At 34.5% G+C, this 15,812-nt stretch overlaps 1 protein-coding gene across 4 annotated transcripts in view; it reads right to left on the minus strand.

Annotated features, from left to right (window-relative positions):
• Window positions 1–4,279: 4,279 nt before the first annotated feature.
• Window positions 4,280–15,812, minus strand: part of LOC125673116 (adhesion G protein-coupled receptor L2-like) — a 16,437-nt gene continuing 4,904 nt past the window's right edge. For 3 of the 4 annotated variants that reach the window (XM_048909458.2, XM_048909457.2, XM_048909455.2), the window contains exons 10-25: window positions 15,787–15,812; window positions 15,603–15,663; window positions 15,374–15,491; window positions 15,233–15,282; window positions 14,958–15,078; window positions 9,756–9,859; window positions 8,895–9,009; window positions 8,346–8,529; window positions 7,924–7,999; window positions 7,766–7,832; window positions 7,486–7,571; window positions 7,086–7,212; window positions 6,953–6,994; window positions 4,924–5,037; window positions 4,696–4,752; window positions 4,280–4,491 (exon numbers count right to left, since the gene is read on the minus strand). The exon at window positions 15,787–15,812 is cut by the window's right edge. In XM_048909458.2, coding sequence (XP_048765415.2) covers window positions 4,456–4,491; window positions 4,696–4,752; window positions 4,924–5,037; window positions 6,953–6,994; window positions 7,086–7,212; window positions 7,486–7,571; window positions 7,766–7,832; window positions 7,924–7,999; window positions 8,346–8,529; window positions 8,895–9,009; window positions 9,756–9,859; window positions 14,958–15,078; window positions 15,233–15,282; window positions 15,374–15,491; window positions 15,603–15,663; window positions 15,787–15,812 — 1,384 coding nt within the window. In that variant the 3' untranslated portion in view covers window positions 4,280–4,455. Of the gene's footprint in view, window positions 4,492–4,695; window positions 4,757–4,923; window positions 5,038–6,952; window positions 6,995–7,085; window positions 7,213–7,485; window positions 7,572–7,765; window positions 7,833–7,923; window positions 8,000–8,345; window positions 8,530–8,894; window positions 9,010–9,755; window positions 9,860–14,957; window positions 15,079–15,232; window positions 15,283–15,373; window positions 15,492–15,602; window positions 15,664–15,786 lie in introns of all 4 variants that reach the window. The other variant, XM_048909460.2, reaches the window with a different exon arrangement.

Consider the following 15,812-nt stretch of genomic DNA (forward strand, 5'->3'; position numbering starts at 1 on the left):
ATCTCTTTAAGAAATCAAGTTCACCAATTTCACTGTCCGTTTTCGTAAAGACTGGTTTATATAAACTTTCCACATTTAAGCCATATCTTTACATTCCACCGCTGCAATTTACGCATTGTCGTAAGTACAGAAACAGGCGAATTTGCTGATACATTGTAAGAACCAAATCGAAGTCTTAAAAACCCATACACGGTTTTCTGGACATAAACATTAAACATGGTATCATTCGTTAACAATAAAAGACAAAGTACCCACCATTTAGAGTAGTATACATTTTATTTCAGAAATAACTTGCCCTCTAAATCTTGATTTATTACGATTTTACTCTGTGATGTGTATTCGATGATTTCGTCTTCCACCTTAAACATATTTTACCTACGAATAGTAGCTTCTCCCAGACTGCAGGGTTAGAGAACAGTTGCCAAGTATCTTGTTTTAAATTATGTTTCATATATTCATTGGATTGATATTCAATCAGTGTATGTGTTTAAAAAAAATAACAAATTTATCCTTCTCTACCCATAAAAATGAGCATGGATAGATCATTTAACACATCATTAATTACATTACAACATACATTTTATTAAACCATTTACCTTGAGGTTTTGACATTGAAATAAATAGCTGTATCAATATTCTTACTTGTTATAACCAAATGAATTACTGTCCTCACGTCAAATTAAAAGAGTCTTTGATTGTGTGTTGTCAACGTCCAGAATATATAGTACATCTTTTCATTATAAAACACACCGTTATCGCCTGCCCTAACCAATAAATTTTATTCTTGGTTTACGTCGTCAAGGGTATCAACCCCATGCGATAGATAAAAAAAAACAATCAATACATATATTTATTTAAAAAATTGTCTTTCTAAATAGAATATTCCTCTGTGTAGAGTTTCAAATTTAAAAAGTTTACATTATCTCATATTACACACACGAATATTTACAAAATGTCTCTAGATACGTTATGATGAAAGATTATCTAACCTTCACGCCTTAAATGCAACTGTAAATTCACATCTCAACTATTTTATTCATCGATTTATTAGAAACAAGACTACAAGAAGTATAGCGCACTTGGTATGCAACAATTTCAACAAGTGGGCCACCTAAGCCTACAAAAATACTTTTTTCCTGAATATGAATTTTTTACAAATATTGTGCTATACAATGTCGTTTTATTCATGTTTTTACCCAAATTACTCATTAAAGATCTTTATTTAATAAGCATAAACATCACCGTGATTATTTAGAGTATATAGTAGGTGTAACGTAATGTGTCTAAAAAGCTGCAAACTGTTGCAAAAGACCACCCTAAACCAGAAAATAAACACTGAAAATGATTTACCTGAGTATGACTGTACATAAGTCCATTTGAAGAAATTTGGTTTAAGATGGCCCTCTTGTTGAAAATGGCTAAATATAAAAATAATCGTTCTCAAAATTTACCTTGAGATTTAGCAGCCTGTTAAAGGTGAAACTTTTAAACTTACATGCCTGGGTGGTCTAGTGGTTAAGGTGCTCAGTAATCTTACACTTAAAGCATATACATTCCGAGTTCAAGTCCGATATTTTCCCAATCTATTGTGGGGGTTGGGGGTTGGGGTGGGGGTGCTTTTCTGTTTGGGGGAAGGGGTCATTTACTGGGGGAGTATAGATGTGATACATATATTTTAACAAATATTAGTCATTTTCATCATAACTTCCAATGCATATATTTGCTAGTTATGACTTAAAGTAAAAGAATTTATTCTGAGATCACTGTAGTTCCGTTTGTTTACACTAACCTGTTCCTGTGTGCACAAGATTTTCAAACCGTATTGTGGCTGTCGAAAAGTTAAACAAATACTACAAGAAAAGGGGCACAAATGCACAGCATGTAAAAAGTAAAAATAGGTCATTGGGGGAAAATAACTGTTATACAGTTTGACTTCACAAAAGTAAATATAAAAACTCGTAGCAACTACCATATCATATTTAGACAAAGCTAAATACTCTAATTATCAACCAAAGGCAAACGAACTGATAAAATCTATTAAAGGTGCTGCAGCCTTGTCAGAAAAAGACAGTGAGTTAAGTAATGTCATATGTAAAAGGGTCATTTAAAATGGGTCATTTGCATACTTAGCACAGATATAAAGGTTAAGGATAAACATGCACACTAAACACATGTAAACCGGCAATGCTTTAATCGAAAAGGATAGTAATCTTCCAAACACTAACAATTAACTAAAGCTAAAACAGATTACTTCAACACTTTACACAACCATTCTCCACGATAAATTAAAGACTAGACATTTCCATATCAAGAGCTTGTTCTGTGTATGGTCAGTTTTTAAATCGCGGCAAGCTACTGACAAACAAGTTTATGGTACAGGGGTTTCAACAGTCTCGATTGAAGTCAGCATTTCGCACATTCTATGGTCGCTATAACGATCTAGTTCGTCAATATAACCTATCATTGGGCCAAATGCTGTCTGACATGTTTCATACCGATTGTTAGGCCGTTCTTGGAATATCGATTTTAACTACCGTTTACTCCGATTACCTGATCAGGATATAGGGTTCACGGCGGGTGTGACATGTCGACAGGGAATGCTTACTCCTCCTAGGAACCTGATCCCACCTCTGGTGTGTCCCAGGGTCTGTGTTTGTCCAACTATTCTTTTTGTAATGCTTACGGGATTTATGAAATTGATCACTGTTCGTTATTTTCACCTTTCATCATAGACAGCTGCTTTTTTAATAAAATTGAAACACAGAAATACCCATGGATTGTGATGAGTTATTCAAAATATTACTTTGTTAAACACCACTCTGATTTTATGCAAGAGTTGGTAGTAAAATTTTGCTGAAGTTCCTATTTGGCAATATCTACATGGTCTTTGGTGATCACATCTTCCAATAGGCGTTTTAAATTTCCTTAGCTGAAAATTATGCTTCTTTATTGGTCGACCTGTTTTATATTCTTATGAAGCAGAATATATTCAAAAGCTTCTACTTGAGTAGAAAATATCTCTTGCTGTGGCCTTTAACTCAACATTTAGATTTATCGACGAGGTTTTGACGATCAGGAATGCTCATTTTTATTCGTATGTTGATTTAATATATCCTAGTGAACTCGAAATAAATAAAGGACACCACAAAATCTTCCATATGCGTTGGTTGTACTGTATAAATAGATATCTTATTGACCATAAAAATCAACAGCAAACTGACAATTCAACTGTATGACAAACGGGATGACGTCAACTTCCGATATTTGTGTAACAATATCCCATCATCATCTGAATATGGTGTTTACGTCTCTCAATTGATTCGATACGCAAGAGCATGTTCTGCATATGATCAATTTTTAAATCGAGGCAAGCTACTGAAAAATAAGATGATGTTACAGGGGCTTCAGCAATTACCTTTTTAAGTCAGTATTTCTCAAATTATATTGTTGTTATAATTATTTATTTTTAATTACAATATCTCACAAGGTCGCATGTGGTCTGACGTTTTGCATACCAATTATTAGGCCGTTCTTTGCAAACTGATCTTAACTACGGATTATTCCGTTCACCTGATCACGAAAGAGAGTTAAGGTTTGTGTTACCTGTCAAAATGGGGTGCTTACTCCTCCTAGACAGATGATCCCACCTCTGGTGTGTCAAGGGGCCCGTACTTGCCTTACTCTTAATTTTATATTTTTGTGAGATCTATGTGATTCATCACTGCTCGTTATCTTCACTTTATATCAACGTTGGTCATTTTACATTTTTGATAAGTCAATAGTGAAACCATCACTACAAAGTATTGTTTTCTGCAGTAGATATGGTTGAGTGATGGTGTCTTTACCTACACTAACAGATATGCATGGTTGTGGGGGCTCGCGGCGGCTGTGACCGGTTGGCAGGGGATGCTTGCTCCTCCCGGGCGCCTGATCCCGCCGCTGGTGTGTCCAGGGGTCCGTATTTGCCCAACTATATATTTTGTATTGCTTATAGGAGTTGTGAGATTGATCACTGTTCCTTATTTTCACCTTTCATACATGTGTATTAACAAAGTAATTAATAAAAGATTAAGTAATCAATGATAGAAAAAGAAGTAACATAGGGGAATAATGTTGACAGACATGAAAATGTTGCTGTTTGATGATGACACAGATTTCTGTACATCGGAAACTCGATTAGTCATATAGAATTAACATTGCAAAAGAAAATGCTAAACAAGAGCAGTGTGCATATCTTAACTAACACACGAAATACTATAACACCACGTAAACCACGTTATGTGATTATAATTCTACGCATTTATTTTGATTTTGAATATATATCATTAAACAGCATGTCATAAGAGGTATCAAAAGAATATAAAATGATTTGGTTGCTTTTAACCATAGAAAGCGTGCACTGTAATACTCTGGTTCGAACATTCCAGCAATTGTTCTCTTCCAGCAAGATATAATTCAAGGAGGTGAGTTTTCGATGGTTTGGAATATTCCCTAAAACAAAACACAAATGTAAGAACTATAAAACCATAGAAAATTAAATAATGATGATTATTATTTATATTTGTATACAATTTGGTAATGTTTTAAAACTTCTGGTTTTTATCATCTTATAAATTTGAAGGTCTATAAGGCAAAATAATGAATTAGTTGGGTTGTTTTAATGCCTTCTTGTCACATTGTAAACCACAAACATACCTTAACCAGATCCTCATTTATCGACTTATTTTCCACTTCTCCTCCCCGAGAATGAATCTATCTAAACATCAATGATACAATAATGAAAAGTGAGTATAAATTCAAATATATCCTGAAAACATCTTTCTCATGTCTTCGATACCGTTTTGTTTTGTCTTAATTACCATGACAAGGCTGTTGTATGAAATGGTGTAATGTTATGGAATCGATGTCTTTGTATAAACTTACGCTGGACTCTGTCACGCGCGAGGACTGGGTACCGTTACTCTGTGACGGGTATGATTTACTCCTTGAATGTTCAGATTCCTTGAAGCCCATTCTTTTCATAAAAGCTTTCCGAATCTATCACAAAGGCGATTATGCTGTTAGAATTTTTAAATCTACCTTATAGGAGTTCTGAGATTGATCGCTGTTTGTTATCTTCATCTAGAAGGTTGTCTGTAGAAAACTAAACACTGTGTATACATATAATATATATAATTCCTGTTTCTTGCTTGATTACCATATTTACGTTTTTTCTTGTAATATATTGGCAATATTCTTAAAGGTTCCAGCCCTTTCAATTTCACAAGCGCTATCCGTTCTACAGTTTTTGCATCATTAGAAACTGAAAATCGATATAATTGCTAATAATTATAAAACACATTCTTCTAAATCAAATTTAGCAACGGTCGCAGTAGACTAGTGGTTATAGTGCTCGCTTCGGAACGTAGAGACCCTCATTCGATCCTCAATGCCGGTGCCTCGTCAAACTTAGTAGGCCCATAAAGGCATAGGACATGGTTCGTCTGATTTCTGTAGACAACTTCTTAAAAAGCAACGCTTTATGAAACAGAACAAAGAATACACTATATAACCCATCTTCCTACGTCAAGGGTTTGACTCACAACCCCTTGATAGATTAGGTTTCAATTCTGGGGCTGGTTATCTAAACTCTAAATGGCTCTAAGAACGATTGCATTATTTCATGAGATTCCTCGGCACACGTGTTCCAACATGCGTTGATACACATCATATGAACTTACTATGGAAATGATGATATATGTAGGATGTGTGTTGATGTTCTGTCAAAGAGACAGAAAGATATTTTTCACTCTTTCACAGGATTCGGTCACTTGTTGCCGTTCTTGTGTGTGTGCCTGGCATTCTGAGAATCTCTTTCAACAAAATTAATTCAGATGTTGGACCCACTCGCATACTCGCTACACGAACATGAACTCTGATTCTATAAAAGTAAACAGTCCAGGTGAAAACTATTCTCATTACTATATGGCGATATTATTGACCACCTTTTATAATTATAGAACGTAAAGGGTTTGTATGAAATGTAGTGGATTACAAGCCCTTGACTTGGGAATATAAAAACAAACAGGCAAAACAATAATTGTAGAATTTAAATGTATATTTTTGTAGTACCTTACGTGTCTTTAAAATCATATCAATGCTTAAATGTCTTCATGAAAGGTGAAGATAACGAACAGTGATCAATCTCACAACTCCTATAAGCAATACAAAATAGAGAATTAGGCAAACACTAGATATACCAGAGGTGGGATCAGGTGCCTAGAAGGAGTTAACATCTCCTGTCGACCGGTCACACCCTCCGTTAGCCCTATATCTTGATCTGATAAATGGAGTTATCCGTAGTCAAAGTTAGTGTGCCAAGAACGGCCCAACAATCGGCATGAAACACGTGAGACAGCATTTCACCCAATGATAGGTTGTAATGGCAAACTAGATCATTGTAACGGCCTTAGAATTTGCGAAATGCTGCTTTTAGACGAGACTGTTCGAACTCCTGTACTATCAACTTGTTCGACAGTAGTCTGTTTCGATTTAAAAACTGACCATACGCAGAACAAGCTCTTGCGTATCGCATCAGTTGAGAGATGTAAACACCATATGCAGGTGATAATGGAATATTGCTACATAAATATGGGAAGTTGACGATGGAGAAGTTGAAATCATCCGGTTTTTCACTCAAGTTGAGTTGTTAGTTTGCCGTTAATATCTACTTTCAATAAAATATATAGGTATGAAGCAAAAGTGGACGACTCGTTGGTGTCTTTTATTTCAAGTTCACTGGGATATATTGAATCGACATAATAATACGTCGTCGATATATCTAAATGTTGAACTGATGCTATTACAGAATTAAACTTTCTTGTAGAGTAATTTTAAAACTTTTTGTTTTATGATTTGTACATAGAATGGAAGACTTTTGATAGTATTTCCCGTTTAGTATACATGTTCTTACCTTTTTGTGAAAAATGCATTTGGTGATGAAAATGAAAAGTCCCTTCAAAACAAATATCAGAATTAATGCCACGGCGTCGTGGAATTATATCAATTCAATATGATGATGCTATATTATATGAATCAAGTTTTACCTGAACAGAATTCAAAATAGAGAAGATATATTGAAAGGCGATGACGTCATCATTGACCGACAAAAGTCCAAAAAGCCAGGTCACCCCCAAAACAGGTACCAGGATACAGATTGACCTTACACCAGCCCTAAAATCACACAGAGCAAAATGAATTTCCGTTTCAATGATTTTCGGTATAGTACGTTTGTCGTGAAGTGATGATATGGTGTTCTGAGGACAAGGTATCCATGTAAAATACAGATTTGATGAAAAATTGGATCAGTGAATCTTTAAGTTATTTTCTACCATTCTAGAAATCATAACAGCTGAGCTTCAGACACGATGACGTTCATTATTGTGTTAAGGACTAATTCTGCGATTTAACATTACATAACACACAATAGTACTAATCAGGACTTACATCGCCTGTTTCTTTGCTGTTCCTTTTGACACGAGCGTTGATGAACGGATTGCCATCCATAAACTGATGACAATTACAATATTAACCTGCATTTGATTTAATAAAACATATCACATTATGTTGCATCAAGAATTCAACAGTAATGCCTTTCGTTACCCAAAGATGGACACCATAACTGTGCCTACACCAGTGTTGCTTTGCTATTTCAAATTTCATTTACCTGAAAATGGGAAATATAAAGATGAATTGTGTTAAAGTACAACCAAGGGAAGATCCTTACCAGAATGATAACAGCGACAGGAACGATAAAACCGTACAAAGCCCCGCTCTCAAACGACAACCAGCAACTGAGGAATAAAGATGTTGAATTAATCTTATAAAGTTTACATCTACGTTGGAGCACCCATCACATCTGAAAATCAATGTAAAGATTTCTACCTGGTATCTGAGTGATAATTCTTCCCTGACGAATATACGACCCCAAATGTAACAGCGGTGATGATTACAGGCATCACTGAAAGTCAATGACACGAAAAATAGAATTCATAGTTCATGTGTTCCTTAATAATCAAATCTCGTACACAATAGATGCTATGGTTTTATTAATTGTTGTAAATATCAAATTCTGTTTCATTGAAATGGTGATTTGATTTGGTTTGGTTTGGTTTGGTATTTAGATTCTTTGAAAACTCATTTTTGTCTTTAAAATTGTTCTTCGTTCATCATTTGATGTGGGCTATTGATGCATTACACCAAATGTGATTTCGATCATCTCCTAATCTGTTGGTAAATTACTTATTCTGGTTTATGGTTGCAATGGTAAGATAAAAGTATATCATCAAAACTAATACATGACTTACGTGTTACAATTCCCCAGATGAATTTACTAATAGTGTTGGCGTTACTTTTAAATTTTGTAGCTTTGGAGAACGATATCTTAACCAATGAGACGCTGATAAAATAATACCATCCCATGGCCAACATCAGGAAGAAAATAAACAGGAACAACCATTGTAAAAGTGCTGTAATGATTATACATCCGACCTGTAAAAAAAAACCATACAAAAGTCATACTACTGTGATGCTGATACCCTGATTTTGTACACTCTTATGGTTACATGGTATGTATACGGTTCCATTTATCTACTACATTACATAATCTGTCTCAGACTGTTTTGCACGATCGGTCATTTTCAAGATATGACAACTACTTATTCATATGTACCTAATCATTATACTATTTTATCTCATTATTAATGTAGGGCAAACTAAGGAAAAACTTCACAAAAATATTCCACTCTAAGAAATGAAACAAATGAAGCACTACATAAATTGCATATCCTTAGGACACGTTAACAACAAAAAAGATTTAACTCGATCATTTATCATCATATTATTCATGATCTTACCTTATACTGGGTCCTATCAACTCCACCTAAAAACAAAGAGTAAGCCACGACGATACTGAGACATAGAGAGACGGTGATCTTATCTATCATCTTCGTGGTCTCAGAAGTTATAGATCTGTAAATATTGGAAATCCAAATTTCATGTCTGTACTCCTTACACAAATTAAGGAAAGAAAATATGCAAAAAATTATATATTTGTAGCTTTACGGAATAAGAGTACCAACACCGAATCCCCTGTTGTTTGCATTGGACTCTGTTAATTCAAAGTTATCCGGGTCTTTTAATATTATTTGCAAATGTTATAGTGTCAGCATTTAAATCACCGGAATGATGACGCATTGTAAAAAACAAAAGAGGGGAGTTGGAGGGAGGGTTTTAGAAATTGGGGGAATGTCTAGAGATATGACGAGTAATTCACTGCAGATACATGCAGATGCATGTTGTAAAGAAGTACGTGTACATTGTAGGATAATATTAAGACGATCAACAGTTGGTGTACAGTACTCTGAGAGAACAGTTTGTATACGGTACTCTGAGAGAACAGTTTGTATACAGTACTCTGAGAGAACAGTTTGTATACAGTACTCTGAGAGAACAGTTTGTATACAGTACTCTGAGAGAACAGTTTGTATTCAGTACTCTGAGAGAACAGTTTGTATACAGTACTCTGAGAGAATAGTTTGTATTCAGTACTCTGAGAGAACAGTTTGTATTCAGTACTCTGAGAGAACAGTTTGTATACAATACTCTGAGAGAACAGTTGGTGATCCATCTCTAATATATAGACGTCTCCATATGAGTGAAAAAATCTCGATAGGGGCGTTAAACAATATACAATCAATATATTATATGGGACTTACTTCCAGAAGACAAGATACACAATGACTGTTATCAAGGAGAATGTAATCGATATGATGCAGCCGATCAGGGATATCCAATGCAAAGCGTCCTCATCGTCATGTACCTATCAAAGAAATTAAGAAAAATTCGATTATTTTTAATTAAATATATATTATTTTCTTCTAAAGAATAAAAGCATTGAGAGTATTATTGAAATTTTGATTATATCTTCGCAATCATTAATGGTTGATGGTGCATCATCTCTGTTATATCAGTCTTCAGGGTATCCCTATCATCGGGAAAGTACTATTAGTACTATTTTCTCACAAGTTATAACTTGCATTAAAAATTTATCGCATAGATATTAAAACTATCAATACCTAATCTGGTTTTCCATTTTATCATTTCTCGACTTTTCTATTCGATTCGATTTCGATCAAAAGCGTGTTCTGTGAATAATTAAATCGAAAGTCGATGTATAGTCAAGTGAAAATCGTATCTAGAGAACATCTCAAGAAACTAGTCGAATAAATCAAATGGAAAATTATATTTTGTAAGCACCTCATCATTCGATTTCGTCGAGAAAATCGAATTGCAATGGACAGTATTTCCGTGAAACGAATCGGCGCAGATAACTCGCGTTTACTAGAAAATTACCAAATACCATCAGTAATTAGATATTTATCAAAACATCAGATGAAATTCTTCAAAACCATCCTTCAGTTTTAGACACATTTAATATCTCAATGAAAGGGTCAGATGAATATGAGTTACCGTGTCAATACTGGATTTCTTCACTTCATAAAAACCATTACAAACAAAGATACAATGCTGGATCCAGTAAATGTTTTACCAAAGCCCTGTATTTGCTCCTCACGAAAGTATTAATAGTTGTGAAGGAATAACATCAAGCGTACTGTGCGACTATGTATGCCAGAAGTGGTGTAAATCAAATGTAGATTCGCAAACCTTTTCTCAAATCAACATCAAAACGTATGACTTTTCAACACTTTATACGACCATTCCTCACCATAAATTACAGAATAGACTCTTTGACATCATAATGGAAAATGTAAATATTCATATCTAGTGATCAGTCATCCAAAAAATTATTTTGTTTAACGCCACTCTGATTCCACGCACAAGTTCTCTGAAGTTGAAATACAAAATATGCTGAAGTTCCTCATTGACAATACATGTACACTTTATGACAAACGGGATGGTGGAATGGTGCCACATGAATATGGGAGGTTGACGATGGAGAGGCTCAAATCATCCCGTTGGTCATAACGTTGAGTTGTTAGTTTGCCGTTAACATTTATGTTCAATAAAATATCTAAGTATAAAGCAGAACTGGGAGACTGTGGTTTCTTTTAATTCGAATTCACTGGGATATATCGAATGAAAATGATTATCGTTAATAGATGAAACTTCGTCAAGATATTTAAATGCCGAGTTGAAGGTCACAGCAAGACCTTTTTTCTTCTCATGTAGAAATTTTTCAATAAATTCTGCCTTGTAAGAATATAAAAACAGGTCCAGACCTGATCATGATATTGTCCATGAGGAACTCCAGCATCTTTCTAATATCAACTCTAGAGTATGTATGCTTAGAACCACAGTGGTGTTCAACAAAGTAAGTTTTTGAATGACTAATCACTAGATATGAATGTTTACTTTTTCAATTTCTGTCGAAGAAGTGACTATGATGTCAAAACGTCTAGTTTTTAATTCATTGTGAGGAATGGCTGTGTAAAATGTTTAAAAAAAATGTCATACGTATTGTTGTTAATTAGAGAAACGTTGTTTTAATTTCCAATTTACTTTTTCGAATTCACATTTGATTTACACCACTTGTGGTTTATTTTGTGGCACAATGCGTTTGAAGTTCCTCCACAGTAGTTAATATTTTCGTGAGGAACAAGGATAAGGGCTTGGTAGAAAGGGTTTTTGTGAGCTTTAGGAATCCAGTTCAAGTACAGTAACTCATATTCATTTGTCCCATTCACTGGTATATTTTTAAAATGTGTTTTAAAATGAATTTGATTGATTTTGAAGAGTTTCATCTTTTGAAAAGGAAGTTTGAGTATAAGCTATATTATCAATTGAGGAATTAATGTCAAGTTTGTTTAAAATACATTTGTAATTATGAACCTTACAACAAATACAATACTGTTACGGGCTTTATCAGCTGAGACCAAATTATATTCCTCTTTTATCACTTCTGGTTAACTAAACACAGAAGGATAGATGGTACACACTTTGTTTTGATGTGTATAATATGTGATTTTGATACTTGTTTATGCTTATACTTTTTATCCATTCTAACAAGGTATCAAGTTCTTTTTTAAATTTAGCCCATCGTCTGTCATAATCTTCGAAAGAGTTCATAATAGAGTTCTGTCACCAATTGAAAGACCGGAGTTCTCTGAATTTAGGACCTTTTAAAATAAATTATTTCAGATCCTCTACTATATCGACATCGCCAGTAATGGCATATCCAGCTGGAATATAGTTGAAAGAGGACGACGAACAAGAACACGTTGGTGGATTATATGTAAGATGGTGTATATCTAGACCCTGTAAAGTTTGTAATTAAAATTTTTGGATGCAATAGTAGAAGTATAATTGTAGGAAATATAGGGTGTAGACTTGAACTTGAAATATACTGGAATACAAGACTGAGTTCTTTTTATGACGAAGGATGTTGCTTATATTGACGACATCTATTACTTTGTTGGTAAATTGGAGTTTAAGGAACTGACGACATGATTCGGAAAGATTGTCATCCATAAACCGCGGTGCTTACACGAGGTTGCGGTGGATTCAGTCTGTATTCTGCATGGACTAGCTCTGACTTCTTCAAATAACGTATTAAAAACGCTAAATGGAACAAAATAAAATGATGTGGACCTTATTGTCTGTTGATGTGAGGTAAAGGTGAAACAAGTGTGATATCGTGTATATTTGGTCCTTTACATGAACGATGTCCATGACTGCGTTTAGATTTTTGTGTATTTGGAAATTGTCCCATCACCTTCACGTTATTTCCTAATTGACCTGCTGTGGCCTTCAACTCGACATTTAAACATATTGGTGATGCTTTTATCTATTAAAAATAATCCTTTTCATTCATATGTCGATTGGATATATCCCAGTGAACTCGAAATAAAAGACACTACAGAGTCGTTGACATCTGCTTCATTCTTGGATATTTTATTGAACATAGATAACGGCATCCTAACACCTGAACTTTATGACAAACGGGAAGACATTATCTTCTCAATCGTCAACTTCCCATATTTATGTAGCAATATTCCGTTATCAACTGCATATCATGTTTATACCTCCCAACTAATTCGATACACAAGAGCTTGTTCTGCGTATGGTCAGTTTTTAAATCGAGGCAGACTACTGACAAATAATATACGTTGATGTTGTAGGGTTTTAAACAGTCTCGTTTTAAGTAACCATATCACAAATTTTATGGTCGTTATAACGATCTAATTTACCAATACAATCTGTCATTTGGTAAAATGTTGTCTGACATGTTTCATAACAACTACTGATTACTCCTTTTACCTTATCATATATAGGGATCACGGCGGATGTGACCGGTCGACAAGGTTTCTCCTCCTAGGTATATTACCGTACCTCTGGTATATCCAATGGTCCGTGTTCGTCCTAGTCTTGATTTTGCATTTTTTATTGGAGTTATGAGATTAATCACTGTTCGTTATCTTAACCTTTTTCACTAGTCAGATTCCCTACATTGTATATGTTGTCGTTGCACCAATATGTATAATACAACCTACAGAACAAATGAAAGATGAATCTAGTAGGCTTATGTTTGTTTTACGTCCCTTTGAAACTTGAGACGTTGTCTTCTATTGATTAAGTGCAACAAATTTTGACATATGTATGGAGCTCTGGGTCGTATCAGTGAGGGTTTGTTATTGTGTTAAAGCCTCCCGCGACACGGGGCATCGTTTTTATTTCTCATCCCAAAGACCCATCATTCTCCCTTATAAATGACATGAGTTTGGCTAAGGAGCGGTCAATACCGATTTTATGTCTTAGGTCGGACGCAGCAAAGGTACGAGCGGAGCTCGAACCCATCACCTGCAGATCACCAACTGAACACCCTAATCACTAGACCTTTACCACCGGTTGAAGACAGTTAAGTTTCATCTTGACTTTTTGCAAATTTTTGACAAAGAAACATTACAGGTGCATAAAGAGTGTCATTAAAGTTTGCTTTTAACTTTGGATGTTCCACCATGTTGGAATTATGATATATATTGCATAATAGTGATTGAAATATTAGTTATCATTTGGATATATTGACCACTACTGACTGCGTTCAGACGCAAATATATGAAAATAATAGCTGGACTATCTTATGACAAAATTAGTTGCGAATATTATTAGGTTCATACATTGGGTTATTGGGGTCTCCTTGCCATCACCCCAAAAATACGAGATAGAAAACACAGTATCATAATGGCACAAATCTACATAAAACTTCGAAAGGAATGCATATCATACTCAGTATTTTTTTCTTCCATTTAAAGAACATCGACAACCTGATACATGTGTAGGCTTTGTAGTAATAAACGTACCTCAGATTCTTGTATCTAAAATTTAACAATATTTTCCTGGATATTTTAGAAGTTTGACAAAAAGGTTGATAAAGTTTCTGATTGGAAGTATTTCATGGATTTAATCTATCTAAGCATAAGGATCATGTATCGAAAATGCATAAAACCATAATGAACATCAAAACAATAGATGATAGAGACTGGGCTTAACAAAAAGATGCTTTCATACAGAGAGCATATTATGAGTGTCATTCATATGTAATCAGATTTTGCATTGAAGTACCAATGTAAGCTTAGAGTAGTAAATAACTATCCATTAATCCATTAGCTGTCAAGATAGAAGGAAACCTCAATTTGCATTTTGTGTGGGAGAATATATATGTGCATTGTATAAGTGCTTAATATAGACTGTTTTAGTGAAAATCAAACTTTGGGATTTCTCCAGTATGTGTTAAAACGTCAATATTCACCAAAAGTATTGATAAATTTCTATATATATGACCTTCATATTTATTCTTTCGTAAGTTTTTTTTGTTTGAATTGCTTCCTTCTATTCCTGAAAGGTGAATAACACTCTCGTGTTGTATTAGTACTTTCAGTACTTTGATTAGTAGAAGATACCTTTGAGTATGGCCGCAGTAGTATTGCAAAGTTTGTTAAATGGTTACAGGTACATTGTGTGTACAGATCGTCTGTCCCCTCTGTTTTGCATCCAGCTGTTGACCATCCACCTGTTCCATTGCTGAAAAAGTAGTGGGGTTGATTCACTCCAGTTTACCATAAATATGGTTTGAATTTCAGAGGCTCATGGGTAGAAAAGTGTTATATACAATTGCTAAATTCTCGAAATGCATCATACATAATAAAAATACTGTCAAGCATATTGTTATACCTACTTGTGATCGAAGTTCCAAAATACACACTCGGTGATAGCAGCAGTCGAACTCTGAAAATTAAGGGATAAATTCAAGCATTTCAACTCTTTTATGTACAACTTTAGAAATTATTCTCAACTTAGAGTTTTGAATGAGACTCACTTTTTCCTTTAAAAATTTCAAACTCAGAGGTGGTTTCAATGTTTCTCTAGACAACGCATTCTTCAGTGTGAGTGACAGAATATCCGAACCTACTCTTTCTGATGAAGTTTCATTTTGTCTTGGAAAACAAAAAAGCAAACCTCAGTTCGACTATTTCCCAAGGATAATATGGTATACTAGCAATAAGTTTTCAATAATTAACGAGATAATTACAGAGTATATGATTTACCTTGAGTTACCGTTAAGGATGTCTCCGATAGTTTTATATTTTACCGCCAAATAGGATACGCCTAAAATATTCATAAATTAATGGCTTTAATGCTGGTATTATCTCTGCGTTATCCTTTCAATCCATTACAGAAGAAAAAGTATTTCAATAAAGTAATACTGTTAGCTTGGGTGCTCGTTATTACTTTCGTTGGATCCTTGTATTTGAGCT

The sequence above is a fragment of the Ostrea edulis genome, chromosome 3 (genome assembly GCF_947568905.1).
Source record: "Ostrea edulis chromosome 3, xbOstEdul1.1, whole genome shotgun sequence".
NCBI lineage: Eukaryota > Metazoa > Mollusca > Bivalvia > Ostreida > Ostreidae > Ostrea > Ostrea edulis.